At 37.2% G+C, this 16,637-nt stretch overlaps 1 protein-coding gene across 6 annotated transcripts in view; it reads right to left on the reverse strand.

Annotated features, from left to right (window-relative positions):
- Nipped-A (Transcription-associated protein Nipped-A) overlaps window positions 1-16,637 on the reverse strand; it is a 1,216,281-nt gene that overhangs the window by 726,779 nt on the left and 472,865 nt on the right. For all 6 annotated transcript variants that reach the window (XM_090382460.1, XM_090382459.1, XM_090382462.1 and 3 more), the window contains one exon: window positions 1,448-1,722. In XM_090382460.1, the coding sequence (XP_090238586.1) occupies window positions 1,448-1,722 (275 nt within the window). The remainder of the gene's footprint in view (window positions 1-1,447; window positions 1,723-16,637) is intronic.

The raw sequence follows: 16,637 nt of genomic DNA on the forward strand, positions 1-16,637 counted from the left end.
GGCAATCCTGAACCCATTTTCCCTTGCACGGCCCTGTTCCTCCCCTTTTCCCTTGGTGTGTGTGGGGGTGACAGTCCCCTTTCTCCCTCACCACTCCCTCTTTCCTTCTGATGGGGCATGGGTCTGCCTCACTGATTTTGGGGCCATCTACTCTATCGACCCTATACTTCTGTCTTCCACCCACCAATCTTCCCTCCCCACTCTAGCTTTCCAACTAGCATTCATCCCATGTCAAAATTATCCTAACCCTACAACCAAAATTCTTAATTCCACACTGTATAACTCAAAACTCCTTTGGCCTGACTCAACCTCCACCACTCACCGGCCCCTTTTTTTTTTTTTATGTCCTAGCCACTGAAATCTCAGGAAATTAGTTGGCAGGACCAGCCAGAGTACTTATTTAAAAATACTGGTGTACCTGATCTGCCTCCACAGCTTAATGTGGGCAACGCTGGGCCTCAGCAGTGGTCCAGCGGCTAAATGGCCAGATGAGTAACAGTACACAACACTACAACCAACAATATCCATACACTTTTAAAATCTCTGGCCTTTACAGCGTACTGTAACACACGACAGTGTAGACTACGCAGAGATCAGAGAAATGCTGGTGCCGTTAGACCCTAAACATCGTTACCTGAGCAATTAAAAATGTTTGCATAGTAACTAAAATATGTATGATATATCTGTGTAGTACACTCATTATAACAATGAGCGATTGCATTGGAATATGCATAAATTAAAATCATTATGGCTTTTTGCTCATTATAGCTGTGATCTTGTTATTTCCATTATTATTATTAGACATATGGTGCAAGGAAGCCTGAGGCTTATGCTGCACCAGCCAAAAAAAAAAAAAAAAAAAAAATTCCTGAGAGAGAGAGAGAGTAGAAAGGAATCACCAAGAAAGAGAAGAATGATGATATCCAGCTCAGGACCCTGGGCGTGCCAAGCCCGTACTCACCTGATGCGAGCCCCTGGGGGATAACCAAGTTCACCTGTATTTAATTTATATAGAGTCAGTATACTCATGGTTTATGAATAAAATCCATCCTATTAAAAGTTGTATTCTAGCACACACTTATTGTCTCTTCTCTAACTGTTGTATATTTCTGTCCAATATTCTATTATTTTCAAGTATATCTAGATCACTTCACAGGTTTTCAAATATTTGCTTGTGTAAACTCTTGTTGACAGAAGGAATGCATTATCTTCATTCTTATGTTTAACTGAAAGTTGAATACATCTTGAATCTTAAAGTGGGAATCAGCCTAAAATATTTTTAATATTCATATCACTTTTTTTTTTCATATCTATATTGTTAAATAAAATTTCTGCTAAATTTGTTGATATAAAAAAATTAGTGTTAAAAACGTGAAATTTCTATTATTGATTTTATTTCTTATCTAAATTATAATTCAGCAAATTTTAGTGATGAATATTAACTCACTCTTTCCTTTGAAAACAGTATGATAGATGCACAGTCTAATATAATTATGAGAGCCAAATGACCAGGCTTGCACAATTCCTTCTCTTCATGACCCATAATAGCAGCAAGTGCATCAACTAGCACAAATGGATCCATCCCTTTATAATCTCTCTGCTGTCCATTTGTGTTGGCAAAGGGACCACACTGCTGACTAATAGCTACCATGGTATAATGTCTTACCAGAGACACCATGAAAGGTAAGACCACAGATCTCAATTCCTTAATAGCTGCGGCAACTGAAAGAGAAAAATATTTCAAGTTATGGGTTTTATTACTGAAATGATTTCCAGAGTCAATAAAAACTACTCAAAACATAAAAATAAATAACTATTGTTTTTTCTTGTAAATAACAAAAAGCCTCTATTAATCTCTTATGTAGTAGCAAGATGCTGATTTTATCTGAACTCAGTTTACATATAACTTTTAAATGATACATAATACAACATTAATATTTAGAAAAATAATGAAAGAAAATATAGCTTATGTTGCAGTAGCCATTAAAATAAATAATAAATATTAAAACAAAAATATCGACTGTCGTGGCAACAAGGCACCAGAAGCCAATGGGATCTATTCTGTTATATCAAAATAAGCAGCAGAGAGGTAAGCAAACCTTGGATTCCTATACGTGAAGCGAGCAAATGTCTCTCCTATTCATAAAGGGGATCAAAGAGCAATTATAGACTTGTAAAAATTACTTCTGTTCCAAAGAAAACAATGACATCAGTGGTAAGAGAAGGATCATCTTAACAGGAATGGAATTATATATGGAAATTACAGCACAGGTTTGTTGGGAGTGGGGATACTCTCTGAACAATGTGATTAGCAACATGATATGGCACAGTATCAAACAGAATGAATAAGATAATTTTGACATCATATACTTCAATTTAAATAAGGCTTTTGTCAATACTCCACATGAAAGAATGTTGTTGATATTTGATCCCAATGGCATTGCTGGCAAGTTATTGCTATGTATGAAGGGATGGTCGAGTGGGAGAAGACAGTGTGGTTATAAATGGGCATTGTTCTTCTTGGACTAATATTATTAGTGGAGTTCCTCAGAGTTTAGGGCTGCACCCTCCACAGTTTGTAACATTTATTAATGATAAATATTAAGGCATATGAAGTTCATTTTTTAAGTTTGCAGATGATACAAAGGCTGGCAGTGTGGTCAATGAAAGGAATCACGGCAGACTATTGCAACAAGATAGGCTGAGAAGCGGCAGTTGATATTTAACATTTATAAATGAAGAAATTGCATATGAGAAAAAATAATCCCGGAACAGCATAGCAACTGTATGGTACCACATGCAGCTTAGTGGGGAATGAAAAGCACTTGGGGGTTAACTGTGCACTCAGGCATGAAATTCTTTGAGCAGTGATAATCGGCAGCTAGGACAGCTCATGGGGTTTTGTCAACGATAAGCAGGAATTTTGCCAACGGGGATAAGAAGGTGATTATTCTGATGTATAAAGCAATCGATAGGCCACATCTTGAGTATTCAATCTATTTCATTGAGTTCTTAAACTATCTAGAAACCTTCCATCTGATCAACGATCACCAGTATGGATTCCATCAGTGTTGATCCACTGGTGATATTCTGGCTTATGTTACCCATTTATGGACAAATTCAATGGAAAAGTTCAGTGAAACACAAGCAGTTGCTCTTAACATCTCAAAGGCTTTCGATCGTGTTTGGCATAAAGGTCTTCTAAACAAGATTCCATCTTATGGTTTGCCAATGTTTTTTGTAATTGGTTATCCAGTTTTCTCTCTGGCCGCTCACTGAGCATTATGGTAGATGGCTCTCTATCTTCTAACTTCTCCACCAATGCTGGTGTCCCCCAAAGTTCAGTTCTTTCCCCCACTTTTTTCCTCTTGTATATTAATGACCTTCTTCCATTGACCAGAAACCCTATCCATAGTTTTGTCAATGATAGCACATTGCATTCCACTTTCCAGTTTGAGAAACCTTGCCCTGCTCAATCAGCTTCAACTTCTTGAATATCCGCTACAAATTCCTTAAATGCCGATCTCCAGGTAATTCTCCAGTGTGGGGCAAAGACAACTTAGTTGATTTCAATCCTTCTAAAACTCAGTCTTATCTTATATCTCGCAAAAAGGATTCATCTGCTCCTATGCTTATCTTTGGTGACACTCCGATTTCTAGGCAAGTTGATATATCTCTTTTGGGGATTACCTTGACTTCTAATCTCTCTTGGCACAAGCACATTACAAATACTGCTTCCTCTGCATCTAAAAAACTTGGTTTTCTCTTTCGCTCCCGGCATTACTTTTCTTCCAAACAGCTGTTCACTCCGTACAAATCCGCCCTACCATGGAATATTGTTCCCACATCTGGGGCAGTGCTCACAAAACTCTCTCAGGCTTCTAGATTCCATTCAGAAGAGGGCAGTTATGTTAATTAATAACTCATCTCTAACAGGGTCTCTCCACTCTGTCTCATGGGCACTGTTCTTCTGAATTGGCTTCTATAATTCCCACTCAATCTTTCAAAAACAGTCTGAACATGTGTCGCCACCAGCCAACAACCATTTACTGTCCATCTTCAAACTCAGAGAACCAACTTTTCATCTTCCTCATTTATTCATTCAACTGCCATTTTCTGGAACAACCTTCCTTCATACGTAATTCCTGAAAATTATAGTCTACAGAAGTTTAAGTCTAATGTCAACAAATATCTTCTTTTGTCTTCTCAACCTCCAACCCATGCACGGTACTAAGTACTATAGGTTCTAATATCTCTCGTGTTTGGGAGTTTCCTCATTTTAGAAAGGACGTGGATCACTTGGAACGGATGCAGAGAAGAGCAACCAGATTATTCAAGAATACAAAGGGTTACTCTTATCATGAAAGGCTCTGTAAACTGCAGCAATTGGAAACTAGGCAATTGCAAGGAGACTTGATTGAAGTGTTTTAAGGTTTAAATGCTGATTAAGCTTAATGATGATGGTATTCTTATTTTTAATCGGGTAACACACACAAGGGGGCAAATTTAAAAAAGGACAGCTGTGGCATAACCGCACAAAAATTTGCTTTCAGGCAGTGTAATTGATTATTCCAACAAACCCACCTGACATTATGAAAGTGGATAGTTTTTAATAAATTAAAGGAAGAATTAGACATATTACTACAGGGGATGGACAGGAGAGATGTGTTGTGCAGAATAGCTTGCTTTCTTGCATCATTTTCCACCACTACTAACAACTATAACAACAACAATAATGTTAATAATAATAACAAGAGATGAGAGAGTGGGAGATATGAGAGGAAGGAGTAAAACAGTCGAACAGAAACTCCCACAACTTGCAAATTCCAGGAATAGATAGCCTCCACAACTGCTGGTACAAGAAGCTCACTTGCACATACAAGTACCTAGCAGAGCATTTCACATGAATGACAAGGCACCCAGACACAGTCCCGTAGTTTCTCACTCAAGGAATCACATATCTGAACATAAAAATGAAGATACAAGAAAACCTGCGAAACAGGCCAATCACCTGCATCCCAACGATGTACAAGGTCCTGACCAGCTGCACAACCAAGAAGATATCTGACCACTCAGAGAGCCAGAAAATAATGGCCGAACAGCAGAAAGGATGCAATCGGATGAGCAAAGGATGGCAAGGTGCAATTAACCATAGATCCCAGGATTATAGAGCAAGTGTACAAGAAGTGCTGCAACCTGTACATGGCCTACTTCAATTACCACAAAGCCTTCGACACCGTGTCCCATGGCGGGCTAATAGAGACGCTGACAATCTACAAAGTCAATCCGATAGTGACAAACTTCCTAGAAGCAACGATAGCAAAATGGAGTATCACCATTAAGGTCGAGAACATCACAACAAGACCAATCCCCATCAGGAGAGGAATCTTTCACGGAGATGCCCTGAGCCCACTGTGGTTCTGTCTAGCTGCTTGTTGTTTGTTTATTTGGTTTTTAGGAACATTAGCAACTAAGGCCATATTGCTCTGGGATATGCGGTGGTCATTCCCTGACCTTTCCACATCCTCCATATTTGGTGGTGATGGACTCGAACCCTGGTCTAATCAAGAAGCATGTGCTACGCACTGCTGCTCCTTCCCACCTGGCTACGGCTGTTCTGTCTAGCACTTAACCTGCTATCCACAATATCCACAATGTTCAACAGCAACAAGTATGGATATAACCTTAAAGAAGGAAGGAAGAACCTGTACACCCTCACCTAACTGATGTGCATGGATGATATCAAGCTTTGCATGGCAACTGAGAATTAACTCCAGCAACTACTCTGGATCACTGAAAAATTCAGCAATGTTATTAGGATGGAATTTTGTCTAGACAAATCCAAGACCCACTGATTGCACCAGGGAAAATTAGTCGGCCGAAAGTAACAGCTACAGACTGGTAAAGAGGTCAAAGCCATGACTGAGGGGGAGACTATATACCTTGAAATGATGCAGGATCATGATTTAGAGCACAAAGAAATCAAGGTTTGCCTGACCAAAAAATACCATCCAAAGCTCAGAAGCCTGTTGAAAGCCAAGCTGAATGGAGGGAACAGTTAAAGCCATACACACCTATGCAGCCCCAGTGATAACATACTCCTTTGGGGTCAAAGATTGGACTAACACCAAGCTGGAGGATATTATGAGAAAGACAAGTACAATGAGGACCATGAGCAGTGAACACCACCCAAAGTCTGCTGTGGAGAGACTGACACTAGCTCGGAAAGAGGAAGGAAGGGGCCTGATAGACCTCATCAAGCAACAGAAAACAGCGATTGCTAACCCAAAGGATTACTTCCACAAACACATAGCAGACTTTACCAGGCCATAAGGAAGATAGACAAGTAGTATACCCCCACTCAAGGGAGGAGTCCCCTCCGACCCAGATGGCACAAACAAATCTAGAAAGATTGGCAAAGAAGACACTCCGTGGCAGACACTACAATGACCTCCATCAAGATCATACAGATAAAACTGCTTCCAATGCATGGCTCAGAGTGGGATGCTCTTCCCCAAGAGGTGCAGGATTCGTGCTCACCATCAAAGATCATCAAATCAACCCAGAAACTATAGAAAATACATCGCGAAGGAGCCCAGTGTGTCAGATGACACATGTCAACTATGCCACTTGGTATCAGAAATAATCCAACACATTGCTGCGGGATGCAAGGTGATCACCCAGACTGAGTACACTCATACACACGACCAGGTAGCCAGGATAATACAGTCAGGCCTCGTATAACACGAGTCTGGTTAACGCATTTTTCAAGTTACTGTAATTTGAAAAAATTATACCACTTTTTTTCTTAATGCAATTAAATTTCCAGTTAATGTGATCTTTTTTATGTGATAGTTGAAAATGATACGAATTGGGCGCTAAGCACCTGATGGCCAAATCGTTGGAAGTAGATGTTTTACTTGTTTGTCTCCTGTTAAAAAAGTCATGTGCAGATGCATTTAAAAATTCTAATTTTCTACCCCCGTTAATTATGGATAAAAGAAAGAGTGAAAAACAATGGTATTGATTAAAAAAAATGAAAAGTTGTTACTTCAGCTGAAAAACGAAGTTATTAAAAAACATAAAAGTGGTGCAAACAATGCAAAAATCGTGAGAGAGATATAGGATACAGTGAGTCAATCGTAAGGACAAATATAAAGAGAAAGGTAGAGTATCATCAACTTCTTTTGTTTTACAAATTACCAAACACAGAACTCCAATAATGATTGAAATGGAAAGTCTTTTGTCAATTAGGATAGAAGATTGCAAACAAAATAGAATTCCATTATCTAAGGACAATATTCAGAGCAAAGATATTAACATTTTTACTAAGCTCAAAGAAACAAAATATAATGGGGAGATTGAAACATTTGTTGCTAGATCAGGGTGGTTTGAACGTTTCAAAAATCGAGCAGGACTGCATAATGTTAAAGGGGAAGCTGCTAGTGCTGATGAAGATGCTGCAGCCAAATTTCCTTCAGAATTGCAAAAAATCATTCAGGATGGTGAACACGATGATCAGAAAATATTTAATATTAGACGAAATGGACCTATTTGGGAAATTGATGCCAAATAAAACTTATCTGGTTGCAAATGAAGCATCACAACCTGGGTATAAAGTCTCAAAAGATCGACTAACACTTTTATTAGGAGGTAACGCTCAAGGTGATTTTAAATTGAAGCCTATGCTTGTGTACCATACACAAAATCCTAGGGCTTTAAAAGGATGTAGTCAAACTCTTCCAGTCATTTTGCGTTCAAATAAAAAAGCATGGATGATCAAAGCTCTATTTGAAGACTGGTTTATGTTTTATTTCTGTCCAACAGTTGAAGCCTATTGCAAGAAAAATAATCTTACTTTAAAGCTCTGTTGTTTTTAGATAATGCACCTGGACATCCTTCTGCACTTGGTGACTTAAATTAAAAATGTGAAAGTTATTTTTTTTTTACCGGTGAATATGATTCCATTATTGCAGTGCATAGGCCAAGGGACGATTTCAACTTTCAAGGTTTACTATCTCTGTAGAGCACTTGCACAGGCACTTAAAGCTACAACACGAGACGATGCAATTTCTGTACCAGAATTTTGGAAAAAAATAACATACAAGTGGCCATAGAAAACATTCAAGCAGCACGGGAAGAAATGACGGCCAGCAATATGAGGGCAGTTTGGAAGCATCTTTTACCCCATTGCACAAACGATTTTACTGGCTTCAAAGATGCACTTCAAAAAGTTATTGAAGACATAGCTAATGTTGGTAATGACCTTGGTTCCAAAGGCTTGGTTACGGCTAACGTTCGAGAATCAATGAATTTGCATTCAGCAACAACTAAGCGACAATGATCTCTTTTAAATAGAGGAACAGCGTGCGTATGAAGAAGATGAAGGAAAAGAGAGTGAGACAGATGAAAATGTTACTGCAAAGGAGATAACAGTAAAACAACTAGTACTGCAGTCTTTAGAAATCTTTAGTATCGCAGAGAACCTTAAACAAAAGGTAATGGGTGTTGATCCTAACATCGAAAGAAGCATGGCCATCGAAAGAATTTTGCCAGGGCCTAGAGAAGCTTGTATCGGCTATCAGAAATTGTATGATGAAAAAAAGAGAGCCAAAACTATTCAAACAACTGTGTTCAAATATTTCTGTAGCAAATAAATAGTTTCTTCATTATGTATTTTATGCAATAAACATTTAATTCTATAATTATTTTTACTATTTTTTGCATGGTGTACAGTTAAAAAGTTATTTAAAAGGTATTTTTAAAATTCTTTATGGACATTCCTGAAGGCCACGGACCAATTATAATTTTTCCTACTGATTATTATATTCGATTAACACATTTCCGTTTTGTGCGATGCACTTTCGGGACGAATTAATTGCATTAATCGAGGCCAGCTTGTACATCAGAAGCCAGCCAGGAAATACCAAAGGAAATACCAATAGAAAGTCACTTCACCACACAATGCGCCATAATAACGGATAAGACATTCCCACACAATGGACATAACCCTTGTGGACAAGAAGGAAAAGGTTACCTATCTAACTGACACAGCAGTGCCCAACAATGGCAACCTCCAGAAAACCCATGAAGAAAAATCAGGAAGTACAGGAACCTAAGAGAGGAGATCAAAGAGATGTGGCACATGTAACAACTAATGACCATCCCTATCATCATCCACCACCGGTACAGTGACAAAGACCCTACATAACAGCCTAGCAGCAATAAGCCTCCCAAAGAACACCTACAAGGAACTCCAGAAAGTCGCAATCCTGAACACTTGTAGGATAGTCAGAGAGCTCCTCAACCAACAGTAACATTAGATATAACAACCCCTCTGTGTACTTAATAGCAATGCCTGTCACAAGGTGGAAGCCCCAACCAGGATAATAATAATAATCAAATGGTATGATTAGAACAGTGGTCATGACAGACTACCAATATCATGGATGTGGATTCAAATCCCACGCTGGTGGTGGTGGGGGGGGGGGGTAAAAATCAGAAAGTCACTTCACCAGACATACCTCCGGCAAGGTCAAAGTGATAGCTGAGGCAGAGAGTGGTACCCTCTGTTGATGCTCCCAATTACGACTACCCACTACAAGCCAAAGCTAAATAGGTCCACCTCCAGAGCTGGACAAAGGTGAGCATGTGGAAATATTGAACATACCGCATTGAGTGTGGCACAAGGTAAAGTCACTCACATTCAGGCCTTAGGCAGAGAGGTGATTTCAAAAAGTCAGAGACAGTCTCCCATAGATGACAGAGGAGGAAGTGTCACTGTCTAGTGTATGGCTTCCACAACTGAAGGGCAAAACCATTCAACCAACTGAAAGTGCTTCTTGAACTAGTGATCACTCAGGAAGGAACAAGCAAATAACACATGAAGTGGAGCATCAAAGTGAATACTTTCATCATGGGAATATACCAAAAAGTTGAAAAACTAAAGACAGGCATGACAATGTAAAGGGCGAAGCTATATACCAAGTGTTTGAAATGGTTCCTGACTGTTCAGGTCAGCGAACAATGAAAAGCAGAACAGAGATGCACCATCATCACGAAGAATATGATAGTTCCTGCGATCTTGGAAAAAATAAAATAAGATGTGAGTGACCAACTACAAAGAACAACAAATACGGAGTACACAACCGAACCAGAATGGGGGGGGGGGAATTCCAAGTACAAGAACTACAACCCAGGGCAGCTGAAGTGGAAACAGACAAGAATACAATATCCAGAATAGAAGGCTCCACCACAACTCGGAATGAACCCACAAAGATCCAACAGAATCCTGTCGCAAGTCACAGACCACCTCTATCAGCGAATAATACCTGATTACCTCAACAACAAAGTAACACTAGACAGCACAGCCATTTATGGTGCCACTATAACAGCCACCAGGATGAACGCAAGAAAAACAAGAGACCAACAGAAAACAAAATGCAAAGTTAAGGAACCACAAGCCTGGAAAAAAGGCTACAGCACAAGATAAAAGAGATGAGTGAATATAGGTTAAACGATCAGTACTGACAGGGAGAGAGAAGTAAGAAACCGATCAGAAAAGTGAAGATTATCCTCAAAAAAGTCAATATCCACAGCACATACAAGATCTATAATCAGAGTAACAAAGATTACCTTGACACCCTCGTGCAGAAACACCTGGCACTCACAAACACTGCTCCGTGGAGCAAATGCCATAGACTATACAAGCAATGAACTCGTGACATATGGGAATCACATATGGCCATTTCTGTCTGTCATGATTTCCTGAGTTGAAGCATCTGAAGATCTACAAAGTCAACCGAACAGCAACACACCCTAGAAACAAACATGGCAAAATGAAGGATCACCATCAAGGTTGAGAACATTATGACCAAGTCAATAACCATCAGGAGAGAAATCTTCTAAGGAGATGCTCAGAGCCCACTATGGTTCTGTCTAGAAATCAACCCTCACTGTCCACCATGTTCAAGTACAGAAAACCCTAAAAGAAGAAAGGAAGAACCTGAAGAACCTCTCTCACCAGATGTACATGGATGACATCAAACTGTTTGCTGCAACTGAGAATAAACTCCAACAGCTACTTTGGATCATGAAATACTTTAGAACTGGCATCAGAATCCAATTTGGGCTAGACTAATGCAAAATCCATGGATTCGTCAAGGACATCCAGCCAGGCGAAAATACCAGCTTAAGACCGGTGACAAACTGAAGCTAGGACAGAGGAAGAGACCTATAAATATCTAAGGATGGTACAGACTCACCAACTAGAACACAAGGAGATCAAGGCCTGGCTGACTGAGAAATACCAATCGGAGACTGAAAAGCTTACTAAAATCAAAGGTGGAATATGGCCCCAGGTCTTAATTATGATTTATTTTAAGTTTATGATTTAAACATTTATAATTTATAAATCATAAATGTAAGTTGCTGATTTCTCTTATTAACTTTTTTTCCTGCTTCCCTTTAATTAGGTAAATAGCATATTTAAAATTGATTATCCAAAAACTGACTAGCCAAAATACCCTCAGTAACTATTTCAAATAACTTGGATTCTAGTAATGAAAAACAATTAATTTTTTTTTTATATATATATTTTTTCCTTTTTCAGAATGGAATTCTCACAATGTAAGGTGATAAGATGAGTAATCCAACAGTGTTTTTTTCTTTTTTTTACTGTATCAAATTTTCTGCCTCGCTGCAGATCAAAAAAGCACTGTTGAGACAGAACATGTAATAAACAGAAAACAAGCAAACAATGGGGAGAAAAACAGAAGGAAATGCTGAGCATATGCATAAGCGCATCTCGGAAAAGCTCACAAAAACTGATTATCAAAAGTTATTGATAATCTTAGAATTACTGAATTGTCTTTAAGAAGTATTTCAGATAACATTTGCAATACCATCCTAGAAACATTTCTAGAGCTCCGGTTTTCCAATTTCCTTTTGCATGTCAATGGATCTCCAAAATGTTCCCTCCCACTATTCCCCATACAAATTTCAATTTTGAGAATGGTATATAATGGTTAAAAAAGTGTCATCTTCATTTCTAATTTAAGCATGAGAGGGGATTCAAAGCATATCCAAAACAAAAAATGAAAACAGAAATGTGCATAATTCTGTTATGTTCTGTTGCTGGGTTTAGGGTGCATCAGTGACTTAAATCATTTTGTGCATTATGTCCATAAAAGTATGTGTTCATTAGATATTTGCATGTTGTGCAGGCTGAACAACCTAAAATAACCCAGGAGGGAAGGCTACACCCTTACTCTCTTTGCTGCTTGAGATCAGTAAAATGTGTACAATTATCAAATTATTTCAATGTCTACATTGAAATGCAATTCCTTTGCTGTTTAGGGAAACACCACCCATTATTAGAAGATAAAAGAACTTAACTTCCAATTTTGTGTTTAATTGCAAGCTTTAATTCCACAGACACCTGATACACTATTCACAATGTCAGCATAATTTTCCAATGGTGATTAGTTTTAGCCAAGTATAACCAAACTGTGCCTGTTATTATCTTACTCATCTCTTGGTTAAATGGAGGTGGTTCATTATAAAACTAATATATTAAAATCAGTTTTATAATAAACTCTTTAAAAGAGGTAAAAAAATTCAGGTAAATCTGAGCAATTCTCTCTCTCTCTCTCTCTCTCTCTCTCTCTCTCTCTCTCTCTCTCTCTCTCTCTCTCTCTCATGTGAAAATGACACATTAAAAACATGGAAGTTGATAGCCTAAATAAGTTTAAGGCTCAGCTGGACAGGTATTTCGAACGAACAGAGGGGTGAAGTGGAAGTGGTTATTTTTATTTATTTATGTTACTTTTTTTTTTTTTTTTTTTTTTTTTGGCTGATGCTGCATAAGCTTGCTTTCTTGCATCAAATGCCTCTACTAATGCTAATGCTAATGCTAATGTCAATATTTCAAGTTTTCAAGATTCTTTTTAAAGCTTCACTTTCCTTATAAAATTGTCTATATATATGGTGATACTGGAACATCACCACTTTCTAGCAATGAGTCTGGATCTAAAACAAGATTTAATTAGCAAGACGAAGAAGGTTAAATTATTAGATTCAGCTAGGGCTTACAATACCAAGATCACAGTAATTTTTTTCTGGCATTCAAATACCAGTATTGATACAAAAGTACCGGTTTTTTTGGTACTAATTCAAAAAATAATTGTTTATGATTTATTCATGTAAGGTTACAAAATCGACAACAATAAATCATTGTTATTACTGAATTTGCAACCAAGCGATTGTTATACACAATACAAATGTAACGGAAACCTGAAAACATGAAACTCTGATCTGGTTTATTTGACTGTTGCACACAAAAGAAAAAGTAAATATTGCATGTTAATGAATAATTTCAAAGATTATAAAGTATTATAAAAATCTAAAAATATATTTCTGTTAGTGAGGTAATTTTATAACAATAATGTGTGATGGCAAGTCATGACATACTTATCACAAACAAAAATAAGAAAGAAAAGTAGTTAGAATTTTTAGAAGCATGCTAACCAAAAATGATAAATATTTACTAAATTATATTTCAGCAGAATTTGGCAAAGGAATTGTATTGCAATTAGGTTCCAAAACTCGGAGCAGTTTACTGTCCATGCTTGAAAGATTTTTTGAGTTAAGATATTGTGTGCAGAAAGCTTTAATTGATAATTAGATTATTATTAATTTAATATCTGCCGCTATATCTACACTAATGTCTATAAAATTAGCAATAGATGCCCTATGCCACAAAGCAATCTTTTAACTGCAGATTCTGCCATAAAATTTATGATGCAAACTCTTGGCAATCAAAATTCTGAAATAGATAGAGAATTGCATACGCCTGGCATACGGCACTGAAACTCCGTATTCCACAGAGGCATACAAATTTATCACAGTTTTGCAAAGTGGGACACAAGATGATAGCAAATTATTTCCCAGACTCAGTAATACTGTAGTGAAATATATTGCAAAAGTATACTACAGAATAGAAATATACTACAGTAATACTTCTATTTTGTGAAAATTATACTTCACTTAATAAAACATCTTTCTTGTTCAGAAAATGATGAACAGAATTCAACCTTAGAAGACCAACATGGAATAGAACATCAGTGTTCTGTTCCATGCAAATTTTTCCAAAATAAAAAACTGCCCAATTCTAATGAGATGCAGTCATAAAAAATAAACTTGAATTGGCAATTAATGAAAGACTTAACTGTTCCTGCTAAAAAAAAAAGTTCAAAATCTAGAAAATCTAGTTAAAAAGGAAACAAAATTTTTTAAAAATGACGGAATAAAGGGGGTAAACCTGCAACTCATCTACGACTATTTCAGTACAAGAGCATCATCCAGCATAGAATCCGAAAGGGTGTTTTCTGCCGCTGATCAAATTATGTACCAAAATTAAATACAGTTTAAATGCTAACACTATTGATTGCTTATGTTTCTTAAGAGATCACTTTATTTGGACAGGTAGCGTGAATGCTTAAACATAACTAAAATTTGCAGTATCAATATGTATATATTTTTGTTTATAGAATAACTGTATTTTTAATAATTTTTTGTCAGAATATTTATTATTGTAATAAAACTTAAATATATATATAAATTAAAAAATAAATATAAATTAAACTGGGATACCGGTTTAATTTATAAAACCGGGATGCAAACTTAGACATTAAAATTGAAATACTGGTATTAAGATTTTCACTGGTGTTGTGAGCCCTAGATTCAGTCAAGGATTATGCTAAAGTCAACGAAGCGTACATTGTAACACACACTCCATTGATTCTGATATAACCCTAGGCCTAATCTAATATTTTTTCTGCCATTTATTCAATGGGATCCCCAGCAATCAAGAAAAGCATCTTTAGTTTTCTCTATAAAGGCACTAACAGCAATGCAATAGGACTGGGTGCTTTGCTGTCTGATCAAATTGCTAGAAGAACTTCTATATCACATCAACATATCAATGATAAAAAATCAGAAGTACGAAGATTACTAATCTTAAGGCCAGATGCTTGCTGATCATCTCTAGGATGACAAAGATTTAAAAACATCAAAACTAAATTAAATGTAAAAAAGACAACACACTGTCCCTAGGTAGTACCACCTATAATGAAGCTCATTTTAATTCAAATGGTTTAATTAATAAACACAACTGTTATGTGCAGGTTAGAGAAAATCTCTGGAATAATGCACACATAGTACACTGAATCTTTAGGGTGTTACTAGTCTGAAATTATGAGAAACACAATAAGTGGTCTGTATTTTTTTCGAGAATGAGGAAAGTCAGAGAGAATGGAAAAAAAGATGACACAACATAATTAAAAATTTTCTCAAAATGTGTATAATTTCTCAAAAATGAATCCATAAACACTGTGATTTTGCGAGACAAAGCCATTTCTCATACAACAAAGTTGATTGCATGAACTGTTCCTGACCAAGAGTAATTTCTTACAATGGAGAAAAACTAGCCACTGCTAACAAACTTACCAAAGTTTGTAAAAGCAAACATATTAAAAGTGCAGAAAGAGTGTCTAATATTCAAGTCACAGGCATTCAGAATATTTTTAAGATAACACAAGGAGATGATTAATGGCACTTTGGCATTTGTAATGGAAAGCAATATTCTAGGAGTGCATTAACATGATGCATATGATGCAAAAAAAACAACAAAAAAACAGCTTATTTAGCATCAGCCAAAAAAGAAAAAAAAGAAAAAAAAAACTTCCCATTTCACCCATCCAATCACTCCAAATGTATGTCTAGTTTTGCCTTCAAATTATTTAAGTTGTTGACCTCCAGTACAACTCAGGGAAGCTTGTTCCAACTGTCAACCACCCGCTGGCTAAAGGTGAATTTCCACACATCTATTCTGTAATTTCTTTCCTCAATTTGAATTTATGCCCCTCAGGTGAGTAATCTGAGAAAGAGGAAGATTTCCATCAGCATTGAGCTTGCTCAAACCATTCAAGGTCTTATAGATCTCAATTTCATCACCTCACAGGTGTCTAGTTTCCAGATGCCGCAATTTTAAGAACTTAAGCCTTTCTTCATAAGAGGACCCCTTCCGTCCACTCATCAATCTTGCTGCCTTTCTCTGTACTTGCTTAAGGAACTCTACATTCTTCCTAAAATGAGGCATCCAGACCTGTACATAGCACTCAAGGCATGGCCTGATCATTGCCTTATACAAAGGACTAATCATGTCCTTTTCCCTAATAGCAAAATTCCTGTATATCATTGACAAGACACCATGAGCTACTCTTGCAGCCTGTCTGCACTGCTCAGAAAACTTCATATCTGACTGCACAATTACCCCACAGTCCTTTTGATTCTCCACTACTCTGAGTGCAGGACCACCCAGTTGATACATTACCCTGGGGTTACTGCTAAACACATGCAGTACTTTACATTTGTCAATGTTAAATTTCAGTTGCCCTCTCTTACCCAATCTGCCCAACTTTTCCAGAATTTGTTGCAGTGGCATACTATCATTACTGTCATTAACAACCGTGCCAACCTTCGTATTGTCTGCAATACTTAGACATTAACCCTGATATACCTTAATCAATATCATTGATAAATACCAAAAACAACAATGCACCCAACACCGAACCCTG

The sequence above is a fragment of the Mastigoproctus giganteus genome, chromosome 10 (assembly GCF_048544385.1).
Source record: "Mastigoproctus giganteus isolate SK-2022 chromosome 10, ASM4854438v1, whole genome shotgun sequence".
Lineage (NCBI taxonomy): Eukaryota > Metazoa > Arthropoda > Arachnida > Uropygi > Thelyphonidae > Mastigoproctus > Mastigoproctus giganteus.